Genomic DNA, 26,683 nt, shown 5'->3' with positions numbered 1-26,683 from the left:
GCCGGATCCTTAACCCACTGAGCAAGGCCAGGGACCAAACCTGCAACCTCTCGGTTCCTAGTCAGATTCGTTAACCACTGCGCCACGACGGGAACTCTGACAATCTGGGCCTTCTTAACCTTCTGTGCCACAAGGGAACTTCCCCAACTGCCGTGATTTAACGTGAAGGATCACTTCTGCTCATTCTCTTCTTTGCCCTATTTGTTCCCCCCAGGACTTGGGCTCTGCCCTACCAGAAAACTCACACACAGTGCAACCAGGCTGGGTGGACTAGGAGAAGTATTCATCGTTCTGGCTCACCACTCCCCGAACCCTAACCCAAAATAAAAAGGGGTCAGGAAGTAGCAAAACTATTATTTTAATTATGTAATAACTGACTGACTATTGGAAGGTTATCATCCATGCTATGCTTAACACTCTCATTTCTTCATACAGTTTTACATAATAGATGCAACATAGGTAAAGGCCCTTGGTATACCTGTTTTCATAATGACATGAGTAGTCTCTTCAGTAATTAGATTAGTTAAAGTGATGTAATGTTTTCTGGCAAACTTCTGTACCAGCGTCTGAAATCAAATCAGATATTACATTATAATAAATTACCTCTGGTACACAGCTTGAGTATTAATTATCTCCGTTTTTCTCACAAAAGGTACATCTTTTTTATTCTTTTTTTTTTTTTTGCTTTTTAGGGCCGCACCTGCGACACATGGAGGGTCCCAGGCTAGGGGTCTAATTGGAGCTACAGCTGCCAGCCTACACCACAGCCACAGCAACGCCAGATCCGAGCCTCGTCAGCGACCTATACCACAGCTCACGGCAATGCGGGATCCTCAACCCACTGAGCAAGGCCAGGGGTGGAACTCCAAATTCTCATGGTTCCTAGTCGGATTCGTTTCTGCTGCGCCATGATGGAAACTCCTCCTTTTTAATTCTAAAATGACTCTAGTTTCAAAATAGATAGTAATTTAATAAAAATAATGTACAAATCAGAGGAAGAAATTCTAAAGTAGTCTGCTAGCAGACATGGAATTATAATCAGGGATTCAAAATATTAATTTTCCCTTTAATAACAGATATCAATTGATTCCTTAAGACAGTTTCTTTGCAGAGTGATGCTATTATACTATAATTTAGATTTATTTGCCTAAACTTTATAAACTGAGAGGTAACTAGCCTATACGGAGTGTTTTGCTCAGATATGTGGCTTAAGAAATAGAACCTGCTGACAGTTTCGAAACATTTGAGTCAAGATGCTTCTGGAGTTCTCTTGCAGCGCAGTAGGTTAAGGATCCAGTATTGTCACTAGAGTAGCTTGGGTCACTGCTGTGGCACAGGTTTGATTCCTGGCCCAGGAACTATATGCCATGGGTGTGGCCAAAAAAACCAAAACAAACCAACCAAACAAAAAGATGCTTCTAAAGGTCAGTGCAAAAACTATCAATTCCTTTTAAGAAGGATTGGAAGAGACTCATAGTCTTTTCAAAAGAAATCTAGAGCCTTCCAGCTATTATCTATCAACCAAATAAAAATCAGTGGGCAGTAAAAGAAATTAACCAGATCTATTATGGACACAGTTGACATAATTAGTAGCTACTGCTTGGTAAATGACTTTGTTTACCAAGGGCCATCATTTACCAGCCATCGCCCCCCACACCAGTATTTATGTGCTGCACAAGATGCAGTAGAGATTGGGCCATCTTTCTTTCATGCTGCCTCATTCCACACTGCCACAGGGCACTGAAGAAGGCAAGCTGGAGAAACTAATGACATCCTCCCCCTTTTGCCACTGCCCTCTGCCAGGATCATTAGCAATTCCGAACTGATTAATTGCTGAAATCCCAGCCTGGAAACAGTGTTCAGTTAGAAGAGCAACTGCTAAAAAGATCATCTTAATATGGACTTCAGAATTAATCATGTGTAACACAGTCAGCAGCTTTCATAATAAATTTACCACACTTCAGCAAGTCTGAATAGAGCTGAAAAGTTTTCTTCTTTGCTGTTTAAAGAAAACACATACCCAGGCCACTTACGGTCTCATCGGCAGTTCAAGATTGCCCATGGAAAGAAAGATGAGATCATATTAACCTTCTCTGAAAAGCTGAGCTCACAAAACAAAGGAATAAGGAATGCTAATTTTCTTTTTTTTTGGCCATGCCCCATGGCATGGGGAATTTCCTAGGTCAGGGATCGAATCAGAGCCACGGCAGTGACAATGCCAAATCTTTAACCACTAAGCCACCAGTGAACTCCAGGAATGCTAATTTTCTTTTCTTTTCTTTTTCTTTTTTTTGCTTTTTAGGGCTGCACCCGTGGCATATGGAAGTTCCCAGACTAGGGGACAAATTGGAGCTATGCCACCGTCATAGCAACACCAAGATTCAAGCCGCATCTTCGACCTACACCACAGCTCATGGCAATGATGGATCCTTAATCCACTAAGCGAGGGCAGGGATTGAACCCACAACCTCATGGATCCTAGTCAGGTTTGTTACTGCTCAGCCATGACAGGAACTCCAGGAATGCTAGTTTTCAATGAGTAAATGGGAATTCCAGATGTGTTGGCAAAAGATCAAGAACAATATAAAAAGACAGGCAGGAATTTTTAGAGCAAATAGCTGTTCTGGGCACATGGTTGTGAGATGTGAATTCTGGCATTATTGATGAGAACTTATTCATTGTATCTGCTATAGCAGACAGCTTACTTTGCCCTTTTAGTAGTAGCACACATCTGGCCACAGAGTTTATGCTGGGCTACTAACCTATGGAGGAGCTAGGATGAAAAATGGTTTGTCCTAGGAAAGGTATATTAAGGAAGATACTTAAGAATAACAGGCATTTCCCAGTGTGTAATCCACTATTGAGTCTATCTGATACTCTGGTGTGTTACCATAGTTTTAAAGACATTTTCACTCAATTTTATTATGAAATGATTGATTAATTAATGGTGATTAATTACAGGGAAGGTAAATTTCCTAGGATGTCTGAAATGTACACTCAATCTAAGTAGAAACAAAGTTTCAGTGGTCTTATTATTTGAATAGGATTTTTCCACAATGCAAAACAATGCCTGCAGGAAGGGCCCAAGGAGATGTCAAAATCCTAATAGGGAGGGGTTACTGTAGGGTAGAAATGACAGGGCAAGCTACTGGATAACAGTGTTAAAAGCCAGGATAAGGATAAACAAACATTGGAGAAATGCCACTACCTGGCACTGTACTTAGAACCAGTTTAAATTTAGCTAATCATGTTGGTAAGTTCACTCAAATGTGAACAAAGTTGGAGAAAAGATGCCTTCTAGAGAGTAGAGCTATACATACTTACTTGCTTTTTTATATATTATTATTATTATTTTTTTTTTTTTTTTGTCTTTTTGCTATTTCTTGGGCCACTCCCGCGGCATATGGAGGTTCCCAGGCTAGGGGTCCAATCAGAGCTGTAGCCACCGGCCTACGCCAGAGCCACAGCAAGGCGGGATCCGAGCCGCGTCTGCAACCTACACCACAGCTCACAGCAATGCCGGATCGTTAACCCACTGAGCAAGGGCAGGGACCGAACCCGCAACCTCATGGTTCCTAGTCGGATTCGTTAACCACTGCGCCACGACGGGAACTCCTATTATTATTTATTTATTTTTTCTTTTTGGCTGCACCACACCTGTGGCACGTGGAAGTTCCCAGGCCAGGAATCAAACCTGTACCACAGCAGTGACCCCACCCCAGCAGTGACAATGCCAGATCCTTAACTTACTTAACTACAAGGGAACTCTCCTACTTGCTTTTTATTTTTTTTTTTTTTTTTTTTTTTTTTTTTTTTTTTTGTCTTTTTGCTATTTCTTTGGCCGCTCCTGCGGCATATGGAGGTTCCCAGGCTAGGGGTCAAATCGGAGCTGTAGCCGCCGGCCTACACCAGAGCCGCAGCAACGTGGGATCCGAGCCGCGTCTGCGATCTACACCACAGCTCACGGCAACGCCGGATCGCTAACCCACTGAGCAAGGGCAGGGACCGAACCCGCAACCTCATGGTTCCCAGTCGGATTCGTTAACCACTGCGCCATGATGGGAACTCCCCTCCTACTTGCTTTTTAGATAGAAAGAAAATCAAAATTAAAAAGCTCCATATCATTATCAAAGCTATAACCTTTCTGCTAATATTTAATAATTATTTCCTTTAGTAAAAACACACAAAATAATCCATGCTACGGCTTTATCTAGGTATAAATTTTCAGAAATCAGAAAGAGAAATTAAGCTACATAGAAATGAACTGTTTTGCTAGTTTTCTTCCTATAGTTACCATTTAAAAACATTTGCAGGAGTTCCTGTTGCGGTGCAGCAGAAACAAACCTGACTAGGAACCATGCAGTACGTTACTGAAGGCTTGGTCATTAGGGAGATAGGTATCGATACACTCACATATTCTTTTGGAGTCAAGCCTGATGCCACAATAGATATTCTTCTGCTGTTTGTTTTTGTTGAAGATATCACTTCTGGCTTCTTCCTGCTCATACTTTCTTGCCTCACATTATACCCTGCAGTATTAGTAGTATGAGCAGCAGCTGGACTCTTGGCAGATTCTTTAACTTGAAATTGGGGTAATTTCAGAGCAGAAGTTGAGAGTGGCGTGCTGAAAACGTGAGCTGACTCTGGGGCTCTGTTTTCAGAGGGATCAGACTCAGGGTCGTCAGAGAAGAGGCTGATTCCAGATTTTAGGTAAGGGGTTCCCTCTGAAAGGAATGAGGAAAGATGATTAATATATATGACATGAATCTTGAATTAAAACATCTACTCTCTGCTAAGAATTAAAAAAAAGATTAAGTTGTGTTAAGAGAAAAATGAGTACACTAATAACACTGTTGGTAGAAGCAGCTTAAATTTTCTAAAGGATAATTTAGCTTTTTTTTGGGGGGGGGGTCTTTCTAGGGCTGCATTCACGGCATATGGAAGTTCCCAGGCCAGGAGTTGAATCAGAGCTGTAGCTGCTGGCCTATGGCACAGCCACAGCAATGCTGGATCTGTGCCGCATCTGTGACCTACACCATAGCTCATGGCACTGCCAGGTCCTTAACTAACTGAGCAAGGCCAAGGATCGAACCCGAGTCCTCATGGATAATAGTCAGGTTCCACACCACTGAGCCACTATGTGAACTCCCCATTTTGTCGTTACACAGCAAAAGGCTTGTGAGTTTATACTTGTGGTCAATAACTCTAGTTTTAGAGATGTGTCCTAAGGACAGGAAAGTGGTATGCTAAAGTGTAGTCATAGAAATGTTCACTGCAACATTGTTTCTAACAGCACAGTTTTAGAAACAAAAACTAAATGTCCAATAATGAGATTAAATAAATAAATTATGCCACATCCATTCCAATGGAATACTCTTTACCTATTACATTTAATTATAACAAAATGGAGAGGAGTTCTGTAGTGCAGTGGGTTAAGGATCCGGCATTATCACTGTTGCAATGCAGATTGCTGCTGTGGGGAGGGTTCCATCCCTGGCCCGGGAACTTGCACGTGCCCAGGGCATGGCCAAAAAAATAATAAAATGAAATGGAGAAATGCACACACCCATGTCTGCTGTAGCATTATTCACGACAGTGAAGAGGTGGAAGCAATCCAGATGTCTATTAGTGGATGAATGGATAAAGAAAATGTGAGATATATAGACACACACACACACACACACACACAAACAATAGTTTTTAAAAAGCTAAATAGCTCTAGGGGCGTTCCCATCGTGGCTTTCTGGTTAACAAACCTGACTGGTATCCATGAGGATGTGGATTCAAACCCTGGACTCACTCAGGGGGTTAAGGATCCAGTGTTGCCATGAGCTGTGGTGTAGGTAGCAGACACAGCTCGGATCTGGCTGTGGTATAGGCCAGCAGCTACAGTTCCGATTCAGCCCCTGCCCTGAGAACTTTCATATGCCATTGGTGTGGCCCTAAAAAGACAAAAAATAAAATAAAAATAAAAAATTAAAGTTCAAGTACACTGACTAAAGATATATAGCAATATTTTATTACTAATGACAAGAATAAAGTTTGAGATATATTTCTTATTACCTATATTCTCCAACTGTTTGGTACTGAACATACAGTACTTTTATAAGGAAGGAAAAAAGGTTGAAAAGGAGACAAATACTTGATTTTAGTTTCTTCATCTTAAGGATGTCGTTAACTTTCTCACTTAATAAATCATCAGATATCATTACCAAATTAAATACAGACCATTCCTGAAGCATTTCAGAAAATCAGCAAGTATGCACAGCTAAGTAAAATGCATGAGATTCCTAAAATGACCCTAGTGAGCATGGCCAAATGCCACATTTAGATGCCAAAAAGAGCACCTTTTATGATAATGTGTTTTTGAGGATTAATTTTAAACTTTCTTTAGTGATTAAAACTTTGATTTACAAGCTGTAAAACACACCATCCAGTTGCAGTGATTTATAAGGCACAAAATACATGGCAATTTATATTCATTAATTCATGAAACAAGAGCTTACTTTACAGAGCTGACTCATTTTCAATAAAGGACAGGCCGAAAACTTTACCTTAGGCCCTAGAACTCTTATCTAACAGTTGAAGTAAAATATTTGGAGAGCACCAAGACTCTCCCATCCTCAAAACTGCTGGAGTTAAACCAAGATAGACAGATGAACAGCGGTAATAGTTTTCAATTTGGATCAACATTTAATCTATTTTCCTCATGGATTTAAGTATAACGGACGCATTCATGACAGACTACTATGTTTTAAAGCTGATTCACCAGAGTATCTTTAGGTAAGAGTCAGAGTAAGATAAAAGTGTTTGCTCCATCAGAGAAGATAAAATATTACCTAGATCTTGTCTTGGCAAATAAGACTGCTTCACTGAATCTTGGGCCTCAGATGTAGTCAGCTGTTGCTCCTCCAAATCAATAACGGGAATGAGCTCCTCCTGAGATGGGCAGCTTCTGTTCTGAAGACTTCTAGAGGGGCTGTGCATATACCACCTACTATCTGACAACTGGGATTTAGAAGTGGAAGATCTAGAAATAAGGATGAAAGGAGAAAAAAAAAAAAAAAACACAACACATCATCGCAGCTTGTGAAAGGACTGATCACACTTTCCAGGCAGCCAAGGCATAAGTAGAACAGCTCACTGCCAGAGAAATTGGGAACGATTAGCAGAAAAGAATACAAGAGGTAGCCTAGGAGTCTGGATTCATGATGTCCGCCAACATGTCAGAGCTGACATATAACATGTCCCCTTTGGGTCTGATCTGAGGCAGTATATCTCCTAGCTGTTAAAAACATGTCAGCAAATTTCACCAAATTATCCACTGCCACTCATTTTCTATACACTGTTCCAAATGCATGTGTGAGAACCAGCTCTCTCATGAAAAGAGAAAGTTGATTAATTTTGACATTGCTACATTCATTCTTTCTACCTAAATTTTAGCAAAATTCAGACCACCTCATGCTTTTTCAAAAATGTCCAAAGTCATTCCAAAAACAAAAGCCAGCTATAAAATACTGATAGAAGAGCATATGCAGGGGAGTTCCTGTCTTGGCACAGTGGTTAACAAATCCGACTAGGAACCATGAGGTTGCAGGTTCGATCCCTGGCCTTGCTCAGTGGGTTAAGGATTCAGCGTTGCCGTGAGCTGTGGTGTAGGTCGCAGACGAGGCTCGGATTCCGAGTTGCTATGGCTCTGGCGTAGGCCGGCAGCTACAACTCCGATTAGACCCCTAGTCTGGGAACCTCCATATGCCTCAGGTGCGGCCCTAGAAAAGGAAAAAAAAAAAAAAAAAAGACAAAGAAAAAAAGAAGAGCATATGCAATCAGTAATTCCTCTACTCTTTCAGGTGTTTAGAACTTTGCTGAATAAGATCATTTTAAAGGTCCTCAGAAATCAGATAATTAATTCAAACAATTATTGGGTATTTACTGAGTCAGACGGTAAAGCTCTAGGGTCCATGGAGTAAAGATGAGCAAGATCTAGAGCTCCTGCTACAACGAAGTGGGTTAATGACTCCACTGCTTGTTTCTGTAGAGGCATCAGTTCTATCCCTGGCCCAGCACAGTGGGTAAAGTAGAGCTGTGGTGTAGGTCACAGCTTCAGCTCAGATTCAGTCCCTGGCCTGGGAACTTCTATATGCCACAGGTGCAGCAAAAAAAAAAAAGTCGAGCAAGACTAGAATTGTTGCTCAAGCAGTCTAGTAGAGGGAGAAATTCAATCAGTGTGTAAGTTTTTTTTTTTACTTTAATTTTTTGTCTTTTTTTTTGTCCTTTTAGGGCCACACCTGTGGCATATGGAGGTTTCCAGGCTAGGGGTCTAATCGGAGCTGGAGCTGCCAGCCTACGCCACAGCCATATCAATCAATGGCAGATCCAATCTGTGTCTGTGACCTACACCACAGCTCACAGCAATGCCGGATCCTCAACCCACTGAGCGAGACCAGGGATCAAACCCAAAACCTCATGGTTCCTAGTTGGATTCATTTCCACTGTGCCATGATGGGTGTAAGTTCTTTAATAGAAGTCTCTGCAGGGTACGCTGGAGAGGAGGAGGAGGAAGAGGAATATTTAGTCTGAAATATTAAGTGGGTGGTAAACTCAACTGCTTAAAGCACGGCAATAAGGTCATTACCTCTAAATACGGGCTTAGTGCCTAGAGAGGCCAGATCTTTTCATTCTCTGTCACAGCCACCAGGTCACTATCCCAGATTCAAAACTATATCCTCAGGAGTTCCTGTTGTGGCTCAGCGGTTAATGAATCTGACTAGTATCCATGAGGATGCAGGTTTCAATCCTTGCCCTTACTCGATGGGTTAAGGATCTGGCGTTGCCGTGAGCTGTAGTGTAGGTTGCAGATGAGGCTCGGATCCTGTGTTTGCTGTGGCTGTGGCATAAGCCAGCAGCTACAGCTTCGATTTGACCCCTAGGATGGAACCTCCAAATGCCATGGGTGTGGTCCTAAAAAGCCAAAAAAAAAAAAGAAAAAGAAAAAGAAAGGGTTAAGGAATCGATGTTTTCTCTATGATGCAGGTTCAATCCCTGGCCTCACTCAGTGGTGTAAGGATCCAGTGTTGTTGCAAGTATGGACAGCAGAAATTGACACAACACTGTAAATCAACTATAATTTAATAATACACAAATAAATAAAAACCTATATGCAAGCAAACGAAAGAAGTGTCTTAGAGCAATGAGAGGGTTAGAAATGTCTGCATACAAAAAACTAAAGTATGGTGAAAAAAATTAACACTAAGGGTTTAACATAAGTACAGACGTTACTTAACTACCAAACTTGACATTTATTACTTCTTACCTTTCCATTCCTGATTCTTTATTTTTACTGGTGGAACGATCCAGAGATACTTGAAACTTGTCAGCAGAAAGGCTTTCTGGATTCTGGGTTATAGGATAGTCACTACTTTTTTCTGAAGTTAATACTGCTTTAAATGGAATGAGAGAACAAAGAAATCTATGTTACTGCTTTGTTCTGACGGTGATAATTCAAGTGAGAACATCGATTTTTTTCAAAAGCAGCAATGAAATTGTTTTTTGTTTGTTTGGGTTTTTTGTTTCATTTTGTTTTGTTTGCTTTTAAGGGCTGCACCCATGGCATATGGAAGTTCTGAGGCTGGGGGTCAAATCCGAGCTATAGCTGCTGGCCTACACCACAGCCACAGTAACATGGGACACGAGCCAAGTCTTCAACTTATACCACCGGATCCATGACCCACTGAGGGAGGCCAGGGATAGAACCCACATCCTCATGGATACTAGTCAGATTTACTTCCACTGCACCATGAGGGGAACTCCTTGAATTGTTTTTTAAACAAGTATATAGAACAGATTTCTATAAACATAAGTAGAGAAAACCAAATATCACACGTCATTCATATGTGGAATCTAAAACACAGCACAAATGAACCTATCTACAAAACAGAAACAGACTCACAGACAGAGAGAACAGACTTGTAGTTGCCAAGGGTGAGGGGACAGGGAGTGGTCCTGGACTAGGAGTTTGGGGTTATTAGATGCAAACTATTACATTTAGAATGGATAAACAATAAGGTCCTACTGTATAGCACAGGGAACTATATCCAATGTCCCGGGATAGACCACGAGGGAAAATAACATTAAAAACGTGTATGTATACACACACTTTGCTGTATAGCAGAAACTGGCAGGCACACTGTAAATCAACTATGCTTTAATTTTAAAAAATCATTAGGTGATCCTGCACCAAATGGAACTAAATAACTAAAAAATAATGCCAAAAAAAAAAGGGGGAAAACTTTCAAACTGGGTAAATAAAGATACTCAGTGAGACAAAGCTGAAAAATAAGTCATATGTTGATATTTTTTTGGCCCTGAGTGATAAGGAAATAAGGATAGGAAATGAATTTTTATCTCTGCAGCAAACGAAATTATACTCAAATCCTCTCAGATAACAGGGACGAGAAAGTACTAGAAGCAGAAAGCACACTTCCTTTTTCTATCCCTAATTGCCTCCATATCAAAGACTGCATAGATGGGGGTTTGAGCTTTTATAGGTGTGTGGAAACAAGAGGGGAGGGGTCAGATGAGAAAGAAAAAACAGGTGACATTTTGCTTCACATTTTCAATCACCATAAAAAAAATAAACTGAAAAAAACCAATACAAACAAAAAAAAACCAAGGTGCTGACTGATAAGGAACCTGGAAGTAATACATGGAACTAATGGTGAAATAGCACAAGAAAGGAAAAAACACAGAACAGACCCAAGGCAAAGTTCTGGCATGTTAGTATATCCTTTTTATTTATTAATTCTTCCAAATGTATTACTGTGTCACTGCTTTCTAGGAAGTGGCTTAAAGGCAGAAATATTTAAAAAGCAAAAACAAATACTTAAACATTATAAATGTCTTCTATCCATTACAAAGTCACTGACAACTGTATTTTGAGCTTTTATTAGAAAAGCCAAAATCCAAAAACTGAAGCAGAAAAGTTTAAACAAGGACAGTATTAATTAAACTATTTTTTAAGACACCAGGTAGCCAGGGGGAAAATAATCATTGACTTCCTGAATTAATCCCCAAATACATTATTTATAGCTTCCTTCATACTCCTCTTCTTGGGACCTGTGAGTTTCTAGGAACCTAAGAACCTGCCTGGAGCTACTGTAAGGTGCTGAAATGAAGGAGGGTCTAACCATGAACCAGTAGGTTTTTCTTTCAGCTGGAGTATAACATTTTTCAATATAGGCATCATTTCCCCCCTAAATATAGGGTGATCATTGATAAAAGATAATGTGCAATCTCTAAGGAATCTCACCGAATAGAATTAACCATTGGAAAGCGGAAAAAAAAAAAAAAAAAAAAAAAAAAAAAAAAAAAAGTGAAAGGTGGGAGGGAAAGGCCTCAGACACAAAAACAGATATTAAAAAGTCATTCTAGGAGTTCTTGCTGTGGTGAGAGCAGATCAGCAGTATCTCTGTAGCTCAGATCTGATCCCCGGCCTAGGAACTCCATATGCTGTGGGGTGGCCAAAAATGAAATAAAAAAAGTTGCTCAGGAGTTCCCTTGTGGCACAGCAGGTTAAAGATCTGGTGTTGTCATTGCCTCAGCTTAGGTCACTGCTGTGGCGGAGGTTTGACCCCTGGCCTGAGAACTTCCATATGCCTTGGGCGTGGCATGACCCCCCCCCCCACACCAAAAATCCAGTCGTTCCACCACCTGAGCATTTAACATGAGTTCCTCTTCTCACTACAACGGGGCCCAAGCTACAAAGAAAATAAGCTAACCTGAGTTAGGATTCAAAAACTCAATAGTACCTAAAAACTATAGTGAAAACTTTTCTGCTCTTCTTTTTCCTTATTCCTTATTTCATAAATGCAGGGATCTAAAAATCCAAATACTGGAATAGTACGGCAGTCCTTCCTGAAATCATTCCTTCATCTGTGGGTCTTAGGTCATATTCTTCATGGGTAGGGAATATGGGCCAGACCAAATTCATATTTAATGAATTTGCTGCCTACTATATGTTAATAAGCATTGTTGCAAAGTATTGGGAAGAATCAAAGGAAAAGACTGAAGAAGGAAGAAAGATATTGAGAAACGATAAACTACAAGCTTCTAAGAATAAACGTACTTTGGGACAGAAAAGCTCAGATGTGTCTGAAAATCATTTCAGCTATAATGGACTATGATTATTACAAATTGCTATATAATGACAGGTAATCCAGGAAGAAAAAACAAAACAAACAAATTAACAAAGTCCCTGATATGAAACAGCTTTACCTGCAGAGAGAGGGATTCATAATTCACAACGGATAAGTACACACATTTGCACAAAAATATTATGCAGGCTTGGGAATAACCCTCAGATAAACAGGAGGGCAGATCTAGGCTGAGGGCAGGACATATGACGTAAAGACCCTGGAGAAGGTGCTTTCATCATTTTTTTTAATTTAATTTTTATTTTATTCTGGAGTATAGTTACATATATCCAACCTTTTCAGATTCTTTTCCCACATAGGTTATTACAGAATATTGAGCAGACATCACTAATTAAAGGTATGCAAATCAAAACTACTATGAGGTACTGCCTTACATCAGCCAGAATGGTCATCATCAAAAAGTCTACAAACTGGAGTTCCCGTCTGGCTCAGTGGTTAACGAATCTCACTAGGAACTATGAGGTTGCGGGTTCGATCCCTGGCCTTGCTCAGTGGGTTAAGGATCCGGCATTGCCCTGAGCTGTGGTGTAGGTCACAGACACAGCTCGGATCCTGAGCTGCTGTGGCTCTGGCGTAGGCTGACGGCTACAGCTCTGGTTAGACCCCTAGCCTAGGAACCTCCATATGGCGCGGTAGCAGCCCAAGAAATGGCAAAAAGACAAAAATAAAAAATAAAACAACAACAACAAAAAACAAAAAGTCTACAGACAATGCTGGAGAGGGTGTGGAGAAAAGGCAACCCTATTACGCTGTTGGTGGGAATATAAATTGGTGCAACCACTATGGAAAACAGTATGGAGATTTCTCAAAAAACTAAAAATAGAATTACCATTTGATCCAATAATCCCACTCCTGGGCGTCTATCCAGAGAAAACCATGACTAAAAAGATACATGTAGGAGTTCCCGTCGTGGCGCAGTGGTTAACGAATCTGACTAGGAACCATGAGGTTGCGGGTTCGGTCCCTGGCCTTGCTCAGTGGGTTAACGATCTGGTGTTGCTGTGAGCTGTTGCTGTGAGCTGTGGTGTAGGTTGCAGACGCGGCTTGGATCCAGCGTTGCTGTGGCTCTGGCGTAGGCCGGTGGCTGCAGCTCCGATTGGACCCCTAGCCTGGGAATCTCCATATGCCGCAGGAGCGGCCCAAGAAATAGCAAAAAGCCAAAAAGCCAAAAAAAAAAAAAGATACATGTAATCCAGTGTTCATTACAGCACTATATACAATAGCCAAGACGTGGAAGCAACCTAAACGATGTCCATCAACAGAGGAGTAGATAAAGAAGATGTGGTAATATACACAATGAAATATTACTCAGCCATAAAAAGGAATGAAATAATGGCATTTGCAGCAACATGGATGGACCTAGAAGTTATCATGCTAAGTGAAGTTAGACAGTGAGACACCAATGTCATATACTATTATTATTATTATTTCGCCTTTTAGGGCCACATCCAAGGCATAAGGAGGTTCCCAGGCTAGGGATTATATCAGAGCTACAACTGCTGGCCTACGTCACAGCCACAGCAACACAAGATCTGAGCGTGGTCTGCAACTTACACCACAGCTCACGGCAATGCCAGATCTTTAACCCACTGAGCAGGGCCAGGGATCGAACTGGTGTCCTCATGGATACTAGTTGCGTTTGTCACTGCTGAGCCACAATGGGAACTCCCCAACTCATTTTTAAGAATACTGACTCTTAGGAGCTCTTTTGCGTGCAGGTTAAGGATCCAGCACTGTCACTGCAGCAGCTCAGGTTGCTACTGTGGGGCAGGTTCTATCCCTGGCCCAGGAACTTCCACATACTACTATAGGTATCGCCAAAGAAAAAAAAATTATTTTTATTTATTTTATTTATTTTTTAAATTTTAAATGAGTTTTATTTTTTCCATTATAGCTGGTCTAGGAAAAAATTTTTTTAGAAAAGAATAGACTCTTAAAAACTGGTGAAATCTGATTAATTTCACTCATTACTGGTAATGTATGGTGGTTTCTTAGTTTTGACAAAAGCACCATAGTAATGCAAGGTGACATTAGGGGAAAGTGAAACTAGGTAAGAGGTAGAGTTCTTGTAGGATTTCTCTGTACTATCACAGCTACTTTTCTGTAAATCTAAAGTTATTCAAAAAGAGCTTGCTTGAGTTCCAGTTAGGCTCACACAGATTTAAGAGGGGAAAAAGGCATAACAGTTGAAGGTGAGCTGGTATTAAGCTTATGTTCAAAATATTTCAGAAATGATGCAACATAATTCCAGAATCCATACCCGGAATTTTTCTTTTTTTTTTTTTAAAGGCCGCACTCTTGGCATACGGAGGTTCCCAGGCTATGGGTCGAATCGAAACTGACCTATAGAGACTGACCCATGCTACAGCCACAGCAACTCGGGATCTGATCCGTGTCTGCAACCTACACCACAGCTCATGGCAACGCTGGGTCCTTACCCACTGAGCAAGAACAGGGATGAAACCCGCAAGCTCATGGTTCCTAGTCAGATTCGTTTCCGCTGAGCCATGATGGGAACTTCCCAGAAATTTTCTTTCAGTAACTCTAGAATGGGTTTCAGCATTTTAATTATGTGAATTAAATTACTGAGCATCTACTGTGTTCCAGGCACAAGTGAAAAGGTTCTCTGCCCACAGGGAACCTATGTTCCAGTGGGAAGTAAGGAGGAACTCCAAACAGTATGCAAGACAAAGGCAATATGATATTGTTAAAAGTTAGGAAGGGCTGGGGAAAAAATAACAGCGCAACAGGATAAAGTAGGGGCTGGAAAAGTAAGAGAAGTCAAAGTTACAATAAAACATAACCTGCTTATGGGAGATCTCCTTGTGAAGTAGTATTTGAGCAATTTTAACAACGTGTTCAAGTTATGCAAATGTAAGTGGTCAGGGCAGACACTCTCCATGGAGATGGGAGAGTGGACATTTTTTTAAACAGGGACATTCTCACAAGTCTCTCCTCCCTCCTCTCAACATGTACCCACCTACCTCGGAAGTCTGAGGATATTGTAATTTCATGGGAAAGTAAAGGAATGAATACATTTATTACAAAGGATAGAGAAGAAGAGCTTTTTTTTTTTTCCTTTTTTTCTTTTTAAGGCCGCATCTATGTCATATGGAAGTTCCCAGGCTGGGGGTCACATCGGAGCTGTAGTTGCAGGCCTATGCCACAGCCACAGCAAAGCAGGATCCGAGCACCTCTTGTGACAATGCTGGATCCTTAACCCACTGAGCAAGGCCAGGGATCAAACCTGCATCCTCATGGGATACAATGTCAGGTTCTTGACTTGCTCAGCCACAAAAGGAACACCAAAGCTTTTCTTTTCTTTTTTTTTTTTTTTTTTTTGGCTGCACCCTCAGTATACAGATATTCCCAGGCCAGGTATTGAAACCTGTGCCATAGCAGTAACAATACCAGATCCTTAACCCAATAGGCCACTAGGGAACTCCTAAAAATTCTTTCTTTTTTTTTTTTTTTTTTTTTGTCTTTATACCATTTCTTGGCCGCTCCCGCACCCGCAGCATATGGAGATTCCCAGGCTAGGGGTCGAATTGGAGCTGTAGCTGCCAGCCTACACCAGAGCCACAGCAACGTGGGATCCAAGCCGTGTCTGCAACCTACACCACAGCTCACGGCAACACTGGATCCTTAACCCACTGAGCAAGGCCAGGGATCGAATGAACCCGCAACCTCATGGTTCCTAGTCGGATTCGTTAACCACTGAGCCACTACGGGAACTCCTAAAAATTCTTTCTTAACAAAATGTTTTATATAGAGATCCAGAAGAAAATTTCAAATTCACAGTAAAATAGAATATATAAAAATGCAGCATTTATGGAGAGTTCCCACTGTGGTATAGCAGGTTAAGGGCCTGACATTGCCATAGGTTGCAGCTACAGTTTGGATTCGATCCCTAGCCCAGGAACTTCCACATGCTGCCAGTGTGGCCAGCCTCACACACACAACCCCCCCTCCCCGCCAAAAGCAAACAAATGAACAAACAACCCATAGCATTTATGGGGGGAAAAAAGCACAAAATCTTCATGAAAAAATAAACACCCCCAAAAGATTACACAGTAGATTTACACACATATTCAAAACCAGACAATCACATTTTATATCTGGTGTATTAAAACTGAAAGTCTAGGAGTTCCCTTGTGATGCAGCAGGTTAAGGATCTGGCATCACTGTTGTGGCGTGGATTCGATTCCTGGCTGGGGAACGTCCACATGCTGCAGGTGAAGCAAAAAAAAAGCAAAAAAAAAAAAAAAAAAAAAAAGTAAAGTCTAGTCTGTTTTTAGATGGAAGATGGTGGAAGTACCAAAGAATGGGAATGAGATTTGGGGCTTCATTATCTGGGAGATGAACTAAGTGAGAATAAAGTTACAAAGAAAGCATTTAAGGAAATATAGTTTGAACCACTGCCATAGCAACAGAGCTCCTAGCTTCTTATGCATGAGCTAGTTTCTCTCTGAACATAAAACACTCTGGGACCGAGGCCATTCTATTGAATAATTAAGACTAGAGTTCCCAGAAAGAGTCAAAAGCCCTTTGGCCCCGTATAGGACTGAGGAAGGGAGCCAAGAAGAAGGAACTTGGACACTAAGTCAGCTGGGTAGCTATCACTGAGATAGCGGAGAAGAATACTGCGGGAGGGCTCACACACCTGCAGTTCCTAAGTGCCAGCCCGGCTCTGAAACCCAGGCCAGTGCTTAGCGCCTCTCATCTGCATGTCAATGTATTTGCCCCTATTTAAAAACCTGCCTCATGTTGTCTTTCACAAGCCTTTTTCCAATTAAAACTCAAATCTTCATCTCATTTTCCTTCATTTATGCCAGGTTATTCTTTAGCTTGGTGGTCACTTCATGTAGGCAGTCAGCTCAGATCAATTCCACCTGCCAGGTTACTCCAAATGCCTCCTCTCAGAGGTCCATCTGGCCTTGTGGATAACTATAATGTTCTTATAAAGTACCTGTCTGCTGCATAGGTGGGCTTTCTGTGGATAAGGTGCAATTCCTGAAGTACCGGACCTCTCTCTCTACAGAACAGAAAGCACATTAAATAGGACTGTGATCCGACACCAGTGATATAAGAAACATGTCTAGGGAGATTCCTGGTGGTCCAGTGGGTAGGACTCAGTGCTTTCACCGTTGCAGCCCAGGTTCAATCCCTGATCTGGGAACTGAGATCCCACATCAAGCTGTTGCATACTATGGCCAAAAAACCAAAAACCAGAACCATGTCTGAGTGGGTTTTCTTTTTTTTAATAAACTTTCTGAAATGATGGAGTTTCCTATTTCCAATTTCCCCCACAATACTCAGCTTCCTACTGTCCCTCCCCATAGCATCTCCTCATTGCAAGTAACTCAGCTGAATGACACCACCTCCTGTCTTAGTCCCTTGGAATGGTAAATTCATTGTGAGCAGGGCCTAGAACCAAGGCTCTAAGATTACCCACAGAGTGACTCAGCAAATATGCTGAGCAAAGATCATAAAATGTTGGAGCTTTTGGCAAGGAGATAAAGGCTTAGGGAGGGAACGAATTTTGCTTAAGATAACAGAGTTTGGCCAGTATTACAAACCTTTTTCTGATGTGTTTTGTTCCGGATTTAGCAAGTCCTCAGGGGCACAGGAATCGGCTATGAGGGAAGGGGAGCTATGAGAAGGCTGGCTCCCATGCTGCTCTAACACAGCTTCCAGTTCGGCCATTTCCTGCTGGAGCTTTAGCAGGTTATCTTGCATGGTATCCCTCTGCTGCAGACAGGAAGAACAACACAGAGAAAGTTACACTCTTTCGTAAACTTGCCAGGAAGCAAGAATGTGTCACACCAATTAATTTTAGCATGGGAATTAAAAACACCTTGTATGGAATTATGGGTTCTGGCTGAACACCTTTTAATCTGACCATATTCATGGAATTAGTGCCCATGAAATTATTTCAGAATGATGTTGGGGGGTGGGGGAAACAATTCCTCAAACTCCTCCAAAGAGGCTTGATTTATTTTGATATCCTTTTGAAGTTGGCAATTTTCTTTTAAAGCTAGGAAGTGAAAAAAATAATTAAGGTACTTAAACACTTTTGATATTTTAAATTAGCATGCTTCTGCTAACATCTTCCACAGACCGCATTTCAAGCTTTTGCCAGTGTGGGACTCTATTAATAGAGATTTGAGTTAGTCCATATAAAAGTGCCTAATTTTTGGCTTGTGAGTCTCTCTTCCTCTTCTGAGGTTCTTTGAACATTAGCTTGTAAACAGAAAAAGCAGAGTTAATTCATTAATTTATCTATTTGTTCATTCAACAACTATTTGTTGACCATCTTTTATGTGCCAGGCACTGTCCTAGCGCTGGGGATACAGCCCTCACGGTGCTGCCATTCTAGGTGAAGACAGGGTACCTAGGGATCATCACAGAGAAGGATCTGCTAGAAGGAAGGGTCCAGCAGAAAGAGCCCTCAGGAGGTCTGTAAGGCTAGTTACTGTTTTGTTTTGTTTTCTTTGGCCACATCCAAAGCATGTAGAAGTTCCTGGGCCAGGGACTGAACCCACGCCAAAGCAGTGAACCGAGCTGCTGCCGTGACAATGCTCTAGATCCTTAACCTGCTGAGCCACGAGGGAACTCCTGCTTATTGTTTTCAATCTAAGGTAATGGGGTTTGCTTATGGGGCTCCTGATGTTTATTTCTCCATTTGGAGAAGAATTCTGTTAAGTCTAAGGTTTTTGATAGAGTTTTTGGTAAGAAGTTCTCCAAAATATATACTTCTTCATTACTTTTAGAAGGAGCATCCATGATTGCCAGCAAACCCAGGGGAAACAGATTGTTTTACCCTCTGTTTCTTTTTCTTCTGATCCTGGCAAATGACTTTTCCCTCTACGAAAAACAAGCCATCTACTTTCTCCTGCTACACTGAGTTCACAGCTTTAATGACCAGGAAGTGCATTCCCTGCTTCACAAAGGCTTCCACTGCTACCCAGTGACTGCTATTCTGCCAATGTCCACAGCAGCGCCATTGCCACCACGTGGTGCTCGTGAGTAGTTTCATCATTGATCAAACCCTGGCCAAAGGCTCGCCTCAGCAAATGTAGAATGAAATCACACACAGATATCTGATAAGGTTCGGAAGCTGTTTTAATCATTCCTGTCATGACCATCACATCACATCTAAATTCTATGTGGCCATTAAATAGGTTAAAAAAAATCAGAAAAAATAATGGGAGGATTATACTTAGATGACTTTCCTTTGGATTTTTCCAAAGCAATTACTTTATTACTTAGATAAATTCCCCTGTAGGCAACTGGCCAGATACATTTGGGAGACTAAACTCAAATTGGTTTCCAGGTTTTCTTGATTCTAATTTTTCAGTGTTTCTTGAATTAGCCCTACTTTTATTTTTTTTGCTTTTTAGGGCCGCACCCACAGCACGTGGAGGTTCCCACGCTAGGGGTCTAATCGGAGCTACAGCTGCTGGCCTGCACCACAGCCACAGCAAGCCAGATCCAAGCTGTGTCTGTGACCTACAACACAGCTCACGGCAACACCAGATCTTTAACCCACTGAGCGAGGCCAGGGAGCGAACCCCCAACCTTATGGTTCCTGGTCAAATTCGTTTCTGCTGCGCCATGGGAATTCCAGCCCTACTTTTCTTTTTAATTCCCACTGTGCTACTCTGATCTCTTGTTTTTTGGCAGCACCTGAGGCATGCAGAAGTTCCTGGGCCAGGGATGGAACCGACGCCACAGCAGTGATTCTGTACTACTCTGATCTCTACTTTTAATATAGCTAAAGTTCTCTGAAAGCCATGTTTATCATGTCTTTTTCCCATTAGGATCCTAGTAGCATACCACTGCTCAGATAATAAGTTAATGCTTTCTGAATACTGTGTAATTATTACTCACCATTGCTCTCATGATAAATTCCAAATTCCTGAGCACAGCATTCAAAAGGGCTTCTGAACTCTGATCTTTTTTGTCTTTTTAGCGCCACACCCACGGCATATGGAGGTTCCCAGTCTAGGGGTCGAATCGGAGCTGTAGCTGCTGGCCTATACCACAGCCACAGCAATGTGGGATCGAAGCCGCATCTGTGACCTACACCATAGCTCATGGCAACACTGGATCCTTATCCCATCGAGCAAGGCCAAGGTTCGAACCTGTGTCCTCATGGATGCTAGTTAGATTCGTTTCCACTGAGCCACGACAGGAACTCCCCTGGATGATTTTTATTTACCTGTATTCTCTAAGTTTTCTAGGATGCATATGTATAACTTTATAGGGCTATCAGCTTTTCTCAGGTTGGCATTTCAAGAAGTTCGTAAAAAAATATCATTCACTTGCTAGCAATTGAAGGTGTATTTAAGATTTAGGTGAGAAAAAGAAGCCATAGAAGGATGAGACAAAGTAGTCCAGATACCTCCATTTGAGGAATGTGCATATTATAGTTCAAAGATGGTAAGTAAATTGCCTAGAGTAACACAGCCAGGTATAGAACTCTCATCAGTATTACCACTAGCAACCATTATGTTCATATGCTGAAAAAATAAGCTGAAATGAGCCTGTTTTTTTTTTTTTTTTTTTTTTTTTTTTTTTTTTTTTGTCTTTTTGCCTTTCTTAGGGCTGCTTCCTGTGGCATTTGGAGGTTCCCAGGCAAGGGGTCTAATCGGAGCTGAAGCCACCGGCCTACGCCAGAGCCACAGCAACTCTGAATCCGAGCCACATCTGCAACCTACACCACAGCTCACAGCAACGCCAGATCCTTAACCCACTGAGAGAAGGCCAGGGATAGAACCCGCAACCTCATGGTTTCTAGTAGGATTCACTAACCACTTTGCCATGACGGGAACTCCGAGCCTGTATTTTTGGATATGAGAACTTAGAAGATTTTGGCACCACTTCTACTACATTTTAAAGATTAGGAGACAGAGCCAGGTTCTGTAAGGAAGATGTTACTTTTTGGATGCTGTGATAGAGAATACCTTTTCTAGGAGGCTGTTCTGCTGGAGGACTGAAATATTACCAAACACTATTAACATTATTCACGTTCTCAAATGTTGTAGTTATCACAAAGCCATTGACCCCCTTAAAAGTAAACCAAAGTACTGGATATTGACCACTAGGTAGAAGAACTAAAACTGTGTAATTTTTTTGGAGTTCCGTCATGGCTCAGCAGTTAACGAACCCAACTAGGATCCATGAGAATGCAGGTTTGATCCCTGGCCTCACTCAGTGGGTTAAGGATCTGGCATTGCTGTGAGCTGTGGTGTAGATGGCAGACGTGGCTTGGATCTGGCATTGCTGTGGCTGTGGCAGAGGCAGGCAGCTACAGCTCCGATTCGACGCCCAGCCTGGGAACCTCCATGTGTGGTGGATGCGGCCCAAAAAAGACAAAAAAAAAAGGGGGGGGGGAGACAGAAAGAAATACCTGCCAAACACTGAGAGGCAAGATAGTATCTAACAGGAAAGGAACTCTGTAGATGTTAATGTTACTGAGAAGAAACATACCCTTCTGTTTGATACAGTGGCGCTTTCATATATGTTTTTGCTACAGGGCAAATGGATTTTGAAGGTTTAGCTTATTCATTAAATTCATGATTTCGCGTTCTGCAATAAGTGAGCTGGTATGTGCGTGTGCGTGTGTGTATGAAACAGAATGCAGCATGTGTTCCACCTGTTCCACCTGGGTGCTTACAATCTAATTGGAGGAGTCAAGGTCCCCCACACAACTGTTAGACCATTAATTCTAAGGCATGAGATAAGCAAATGTAAGAATGTGGGCTTCGTACCACTCATTGTACAGAACACCCCACACATATCCACACGTGCTTTTTACCTGAGTGGTTAAGATAGCGCTCTGAGAGGACAGCCCCGAGCAGTCTTCAGAGAAGCTTGTTTCGCTCTCATACTCGAATGCTGTTTCACCTTAAAGGATTGTAAAAATAGAGATTCAGAGGTAATAACAGACAGCCAACGCTCTAACTTGCTGTATCTGTTTCTTTCCACTGGCAGGACAAACTTCACTTTCATGTCACACAAAAACGATTACACTCTTTGGGGACAAAGAAACCGTAAGAATGAAAACCAGAAGCAAGTCCACCAATAATTAGGGCATGAAACCTCATTCAAGCAGAAAGGATGTTCTAACCGGGTGAAGGACTTTTAAGGAAAAGCACCTTGGGAGGAACATGTTTAAAGTTTAAGCAGCAGATACTTTTTGTACTTGGAAGCTCGTAAAATGTGCTTCCCCCAAAGGCAATAAGCATTTAGCTATTTTCTATAAAACAGACGGGGGCAAACACAAAAACCTGGTTCCAATACCTAAGTCTGAGTCCACAATCTGCTCTTCTTGGCAATTATCCTCTTCCAGGCCAGTCTCCCTTTCGTCATCCTCTGAAACCAATTCCTTGTCACTCAGAACTTCCTGGTTTTCAGACTGATGCTCCACTTGTTTGGAAGGAGGATCAAACATCAAGAAAGGATCTTGGCTGTTTGTATTGGCGGCCGAGTCTTCCAACGCGCTGCACTGTGAAGAAAATAAGCTACCAGAACATCTCACGTCCTCGCTAAGGTGATGCTCCTGGGATGCCTTTGCCGAAGTTACCTGGTCACTGCAGTCATTTAAGCTATTCTTCAGTGACACTAGGCTCTCCCCTGCCTCCTTAGATAGACCCTCTGCGGCAACAGCATTATGTCTGGTAGATGGAGAAGGCGTATTGGTCACTTTACCAAATAATAAGTGTTGGAAGCAAGGAAGCTCTTCATCCTCACTAGACCCACTCTCTTCTGAAGACTCTAATTTCCTAGCCCATCTTTGGTGACCCTGAGCCAAACGTCTGTGGGCTAAAGGGCTAGGGCTCCTTTTAAATTCCCCTTCTTGGGCACTTTTGCTAAAAACAGCAGATCTTTCCTTAACGTCACTTTCAGCAAAGTTGAGATTTTCCTTTATTTTGTCATCATTTAACAGGTCATCAGGTGTCTCAGAACAAATCTGAGAAGCATGACTACTTCCCATAGGTTGTTCGGGGTTATCTGAAATTAGATATGGGGAGAAATCTGCATTAACAGCCTGAAATATGCCTTCATTTTCTCCTTGCCTTTTTATTTCTGTGTGGTTACAATTACTTACAGGAAGACTTTGCTTATAAACTTCGGGTTGCATGAGACCTAATCTGAGCATTGCACTTAATTTAGGTCCTCTGTTTCTACCTGGTTCTGCTCGAACGTTTTCACCGCTGGAACCTACTTCATTAATACTAGAGCCTACTTCGTTGGTACTGGACCCGACTTCATTAGGACTGCCTGAGCTGCCTTCTTTAAAAGTTCTCTCTTGAATGTTATTTTGGCTAACTGTGCTCTCTGTATTTGGAATGATGCTCTCGTTTCCCATTGTTCTTTCGGGTGACATTTTAGGTTCCTCAAACTTTTCCTCTGACAGGTTTTTCTTACATATAGTTTTAACAGACGACCTGATGGGAGAAAGGGATGGTATGACATATGGGTTTTGTGAAATCCCAGGTTTATTTGCATTAATGAACTCAGTTTTGTGGCCTCTGAACTGTGATGTCTGATAAAGCCCAGTTACTCCTTTTGCACCACATTTGGCAAAATCACTCGGCTTCTTATCCTTTTGACCAACCACTAGAAAGTCCACAGTTGTATGAACTGACTGCCCATGCTTGACTTTAGACTCACTCTTTCCCTGATTTTCATCTTTTTGTCCACCTTCATGAGTGACTTTTGGACTTTGTTCTCTTAAGGACTTGGAGTGGGCATGGACGGTTGTACATTCCTTTTCTGGATTTGCTGGATTTGAAAACAGAGCAAATGTCTGACGCTTTGAAACCTTGAACATACTCTGCAAATACTGTGTATCAAGTTCATTCTCTTCCACTTCTATGCTTGCTTCCTGAGTGTGGTTAACATCATGAGCCAGGGGATCCTTAAAGTCCCCTGTGTCGTTTCTAACACCTTTAGAACAACCAAGGCTAAGTTCTTTGGGGTTTTCAGTTGCTGCACACAGCCTCACATGTTGATTGGGTGTTGTTTTTGCCTTTCCTAGGGTGTCAGTTTCCAGTAATGAGATACTGTCCTGAGTGCCATAATCAGTATCAGGTACCAGGGAAATACTGGTATTCTCTACAGATCTTTCAATTTGAAAACCTTTTCCTCCACTTAACATCACATCTTTGGGGTCTTTGTTACTATTCGACACTTGAATTGTCCCTAGGTTCTCTTCTCTTTGAAGGTTAGGACTGACAGATTCTTGAAGCTTATTAGAATTTGAACAGTTAGTAATAGAAACAGGTACATTTGTTAAATTTAGTTCTGGAAAAGCATCACTGATAGGTCTTTTATTTACTTGTTCATGTGGCCTATTATTCTTCTTGGCTCCAGTTGTAGGTTCTTTATCTCCCCTGAGGTGAAGCTTTTTGCTGTGCCTGACTGGCACTTGGTCGGAATTTCTCTTCTTCATCTCTTCACTGCTAGAACAACTATCAATTTGTAACTCAGTATGACTAGGTGGGCTTGGGTTTCTATTGACTACTAGTTCAAGTGCATGGATCTGCCTGGTAGAGGACTTCCTCCTCAGCCTGTTCTTTGGTGCTTTCGAACCATGGATATTCAATTCTAGTTCCATATTGCTTATACTGCTGCTTATAGGTTCAGCCCTAGCTCTGAAAGCAGGTTCTTTTCCCAACGATGCAGTTGGGTTAACATTTTTCTCTTTCTGAACATTACCACTTTTTGTTTCATTCTCATGACCTTTACTGGTAATATTCATCCCCTGACCATTCTGCTCTGTCTCATCAGTTCCCTCAATTGTCTTTTCAGGAGTTTTTGGAACAACTGCCGAATCGGCTCTCTTGATAAAATCCTCGGGATCAAGGCCTGATGTACCTCTCCTTTTCCGCTTTAGTTTATTTGTGAGGGGGCGCTCTTGTGTTATTTGAGGCTCTACAGCAGATGCTCCTAAAATTAGATCTTCAATTACGTGGCTCAAGTTAGGGAGGCTTGCCTTCCTCCGATAGGTTTTCCCAAATATTTTATCTTCAATATTACTCTCTGCTGGTTTGGAGTGCCCTCTTTCACGTTCACGTATTAAAGCACCATGAGGGTCACTGGCCATTAAGTCTATTTTCTCTGAAGAACCCAAATGTCCATCTGCTTCATTTGGAACCTCTGCTGCACCAGCTACCCCAGTATTTGATTCAGACCTCCTGTCCTGTGAGTCGTCAGAAGTTAACATTTCATCGCTTCTAGAAAACCACTCATTAACTTTCTGTATGCTACTATTCAATGTTATCCAAGGAACATCTTGGGAATCTCTAGGACTGTCAGAGCACGCAGGTTTCTGCTTATTCAGTTCGTTTCTCCCATACAGGAGATCAGTATTCAGAACTACCTTTTTCTCTGTGTTAGGAGTCTGCCTATCATTACATGTGCCCTTACTTTCAGCCCATCTGCTCTGTTGGCTCTTTGCTAAGACAGGCTGCTTGCTTTTATTACAAAATTCAGCCTTTTCTACATTCATTCTGTCTTTAGTGAGTAATAAACTGCTGTTCTCATGCTGTAACGAGCTGGCATGAGTATCTGTGCCACATGGCTCCACATGCAAGTTTGAAACAGAAATACCCTCATATTTTTCTGGATGCTTCTCAGTTGCATGCTTCTCAGTAGCGGTCAAATCTTTATTACTGGAATGATGATGTTCAGTATTTGTTATGTCCTTCTCAGAAAACTGACAAGCATCTAGAAAAGAAAAAAAAGAAAAAAGAAAAAAAAATACTTAAAGCTGAATTATTATGGAAAAAAATATGTACTTAATACAACTTGGGCAAGAGGAATGAAGAAATTGGCTATTCTTAGAAAAACTAACCTCAAACTACGAAGTATAATGAAGATGTAGCTCAGGAGTTCCCATTGTGGCTCAGCAGGTTAAGAACCTGACATAGTATCTATGAGGATGTGGGTTAAGGATCTGGCATTGCTATGGCTGTGGCATAGGCTGGCAGCGACAGCTTTGATTCAACCCCTCGCTCTAGGAACTTCCGTATGTTCCTAAAAAAAAAAATAGAAAAGAAAAATGAAGATGTAGGTCACACTCTTTGTTTAGTTCCTATTTATCTGGATTCTCATTATTTCCACTCAGATAATTAAAATTTTAATTTCAGAATTCTCCCTACTCATAAACCATACCTCCTATTTCCCTGACCTCTTAACAGTGAATTAAAAGCACAGTTTGGGCATCAGAGATATAGTGCTCTGTTCTATCCTCAGATTCAGACTTCCTATATCGAAATGCCAGTATGCAAAATATGAAATATAAACAAAGCAATTAAAGGTAAAAGGCAACAACCGATTACACAGGGTACTATAATAACCGCACCGTCTACTGCCTTTGAAGTAGATTAGGCTGCACCATGGTATCTGAGATAGAACCATATTCTAACTCTGCCAAGAGATGGTATGAATTATAAATG

General features: G+C 41.5%; 1 protein-coding gene across 32 annotated transcripts in view; it reads right to left on the bottom strand.

Annotated features, from left to right (window-relative positions):
• Positions 1-26,683, bottom strand: part of BRCA1 (BRCA1 DNA repair associated) — a 65,223-nt gene that overhangs the window by 15,089 nt on the left and 23,451 nt on the right. For 4 of the 32 annotated variants that reach the window (XM_084984231.1, XM_084984232.1, XM_084984230.1 and 1 more), the window contains exons 10-17: positions 25,836-25,952; positions 22,521-23,231; positions 22,036-22,124; positions 17,792-17,963; positions 9,314-9,440; positions 6,840-7,030; positions 4,414-4,724; positions 479-566 (exon numbers count right to left, since the gene is read on the bottom strand). In XM_084984231.1, the coding sequence (XP_084840357.1) occupies positions 479-566; positions 4,414-4,724; positions 6,840-7,030; positions 9,314-9,440; positions 17,792-17,963; positions 22,036-22,124; positions 22,521-23,231; positions 25,836-25,952 (1,806 nt within the window). Of the gene's footprint in view, positions 1-478; positions 567-4,413; positions 4,980-5,910; positions 7,933-9,091; positions 9,441-9,784; positions 11,373-16,222; positions 17,248-17,791; positions 17,964-22,035; positions 22,125-22,520; positions 25,953-26,683 lie in introns of those variants that run through there. The other 28 variants (XM_084984224.1, XM_084984226.1, XM_013989935.3 and 25 more) reach the window with 10 other exon arrangements.

The sequence above is a fragment of the Sus scrofa genome, chromosome 12 (genome assembly GCF_054392235.1).
Source record: "Sus scrofa isolate SSC_HxYL_T2T_F1_AM1 chromosome 12, Sscrofa_HxYL_maternal_Yorkshire_Landrace_v2.0, whole genome shotgun sequence".
Classification (NCBI taxonomy): domain Eukaryota; kingdom Metazoa; phylum Chordata; class Mammalia; order Artiodactyla; family Suidae; genus Sus; species Sus scrofa.
This window is presented reverse-complemented; position numbering and strand designations above follow the sequence as displayed.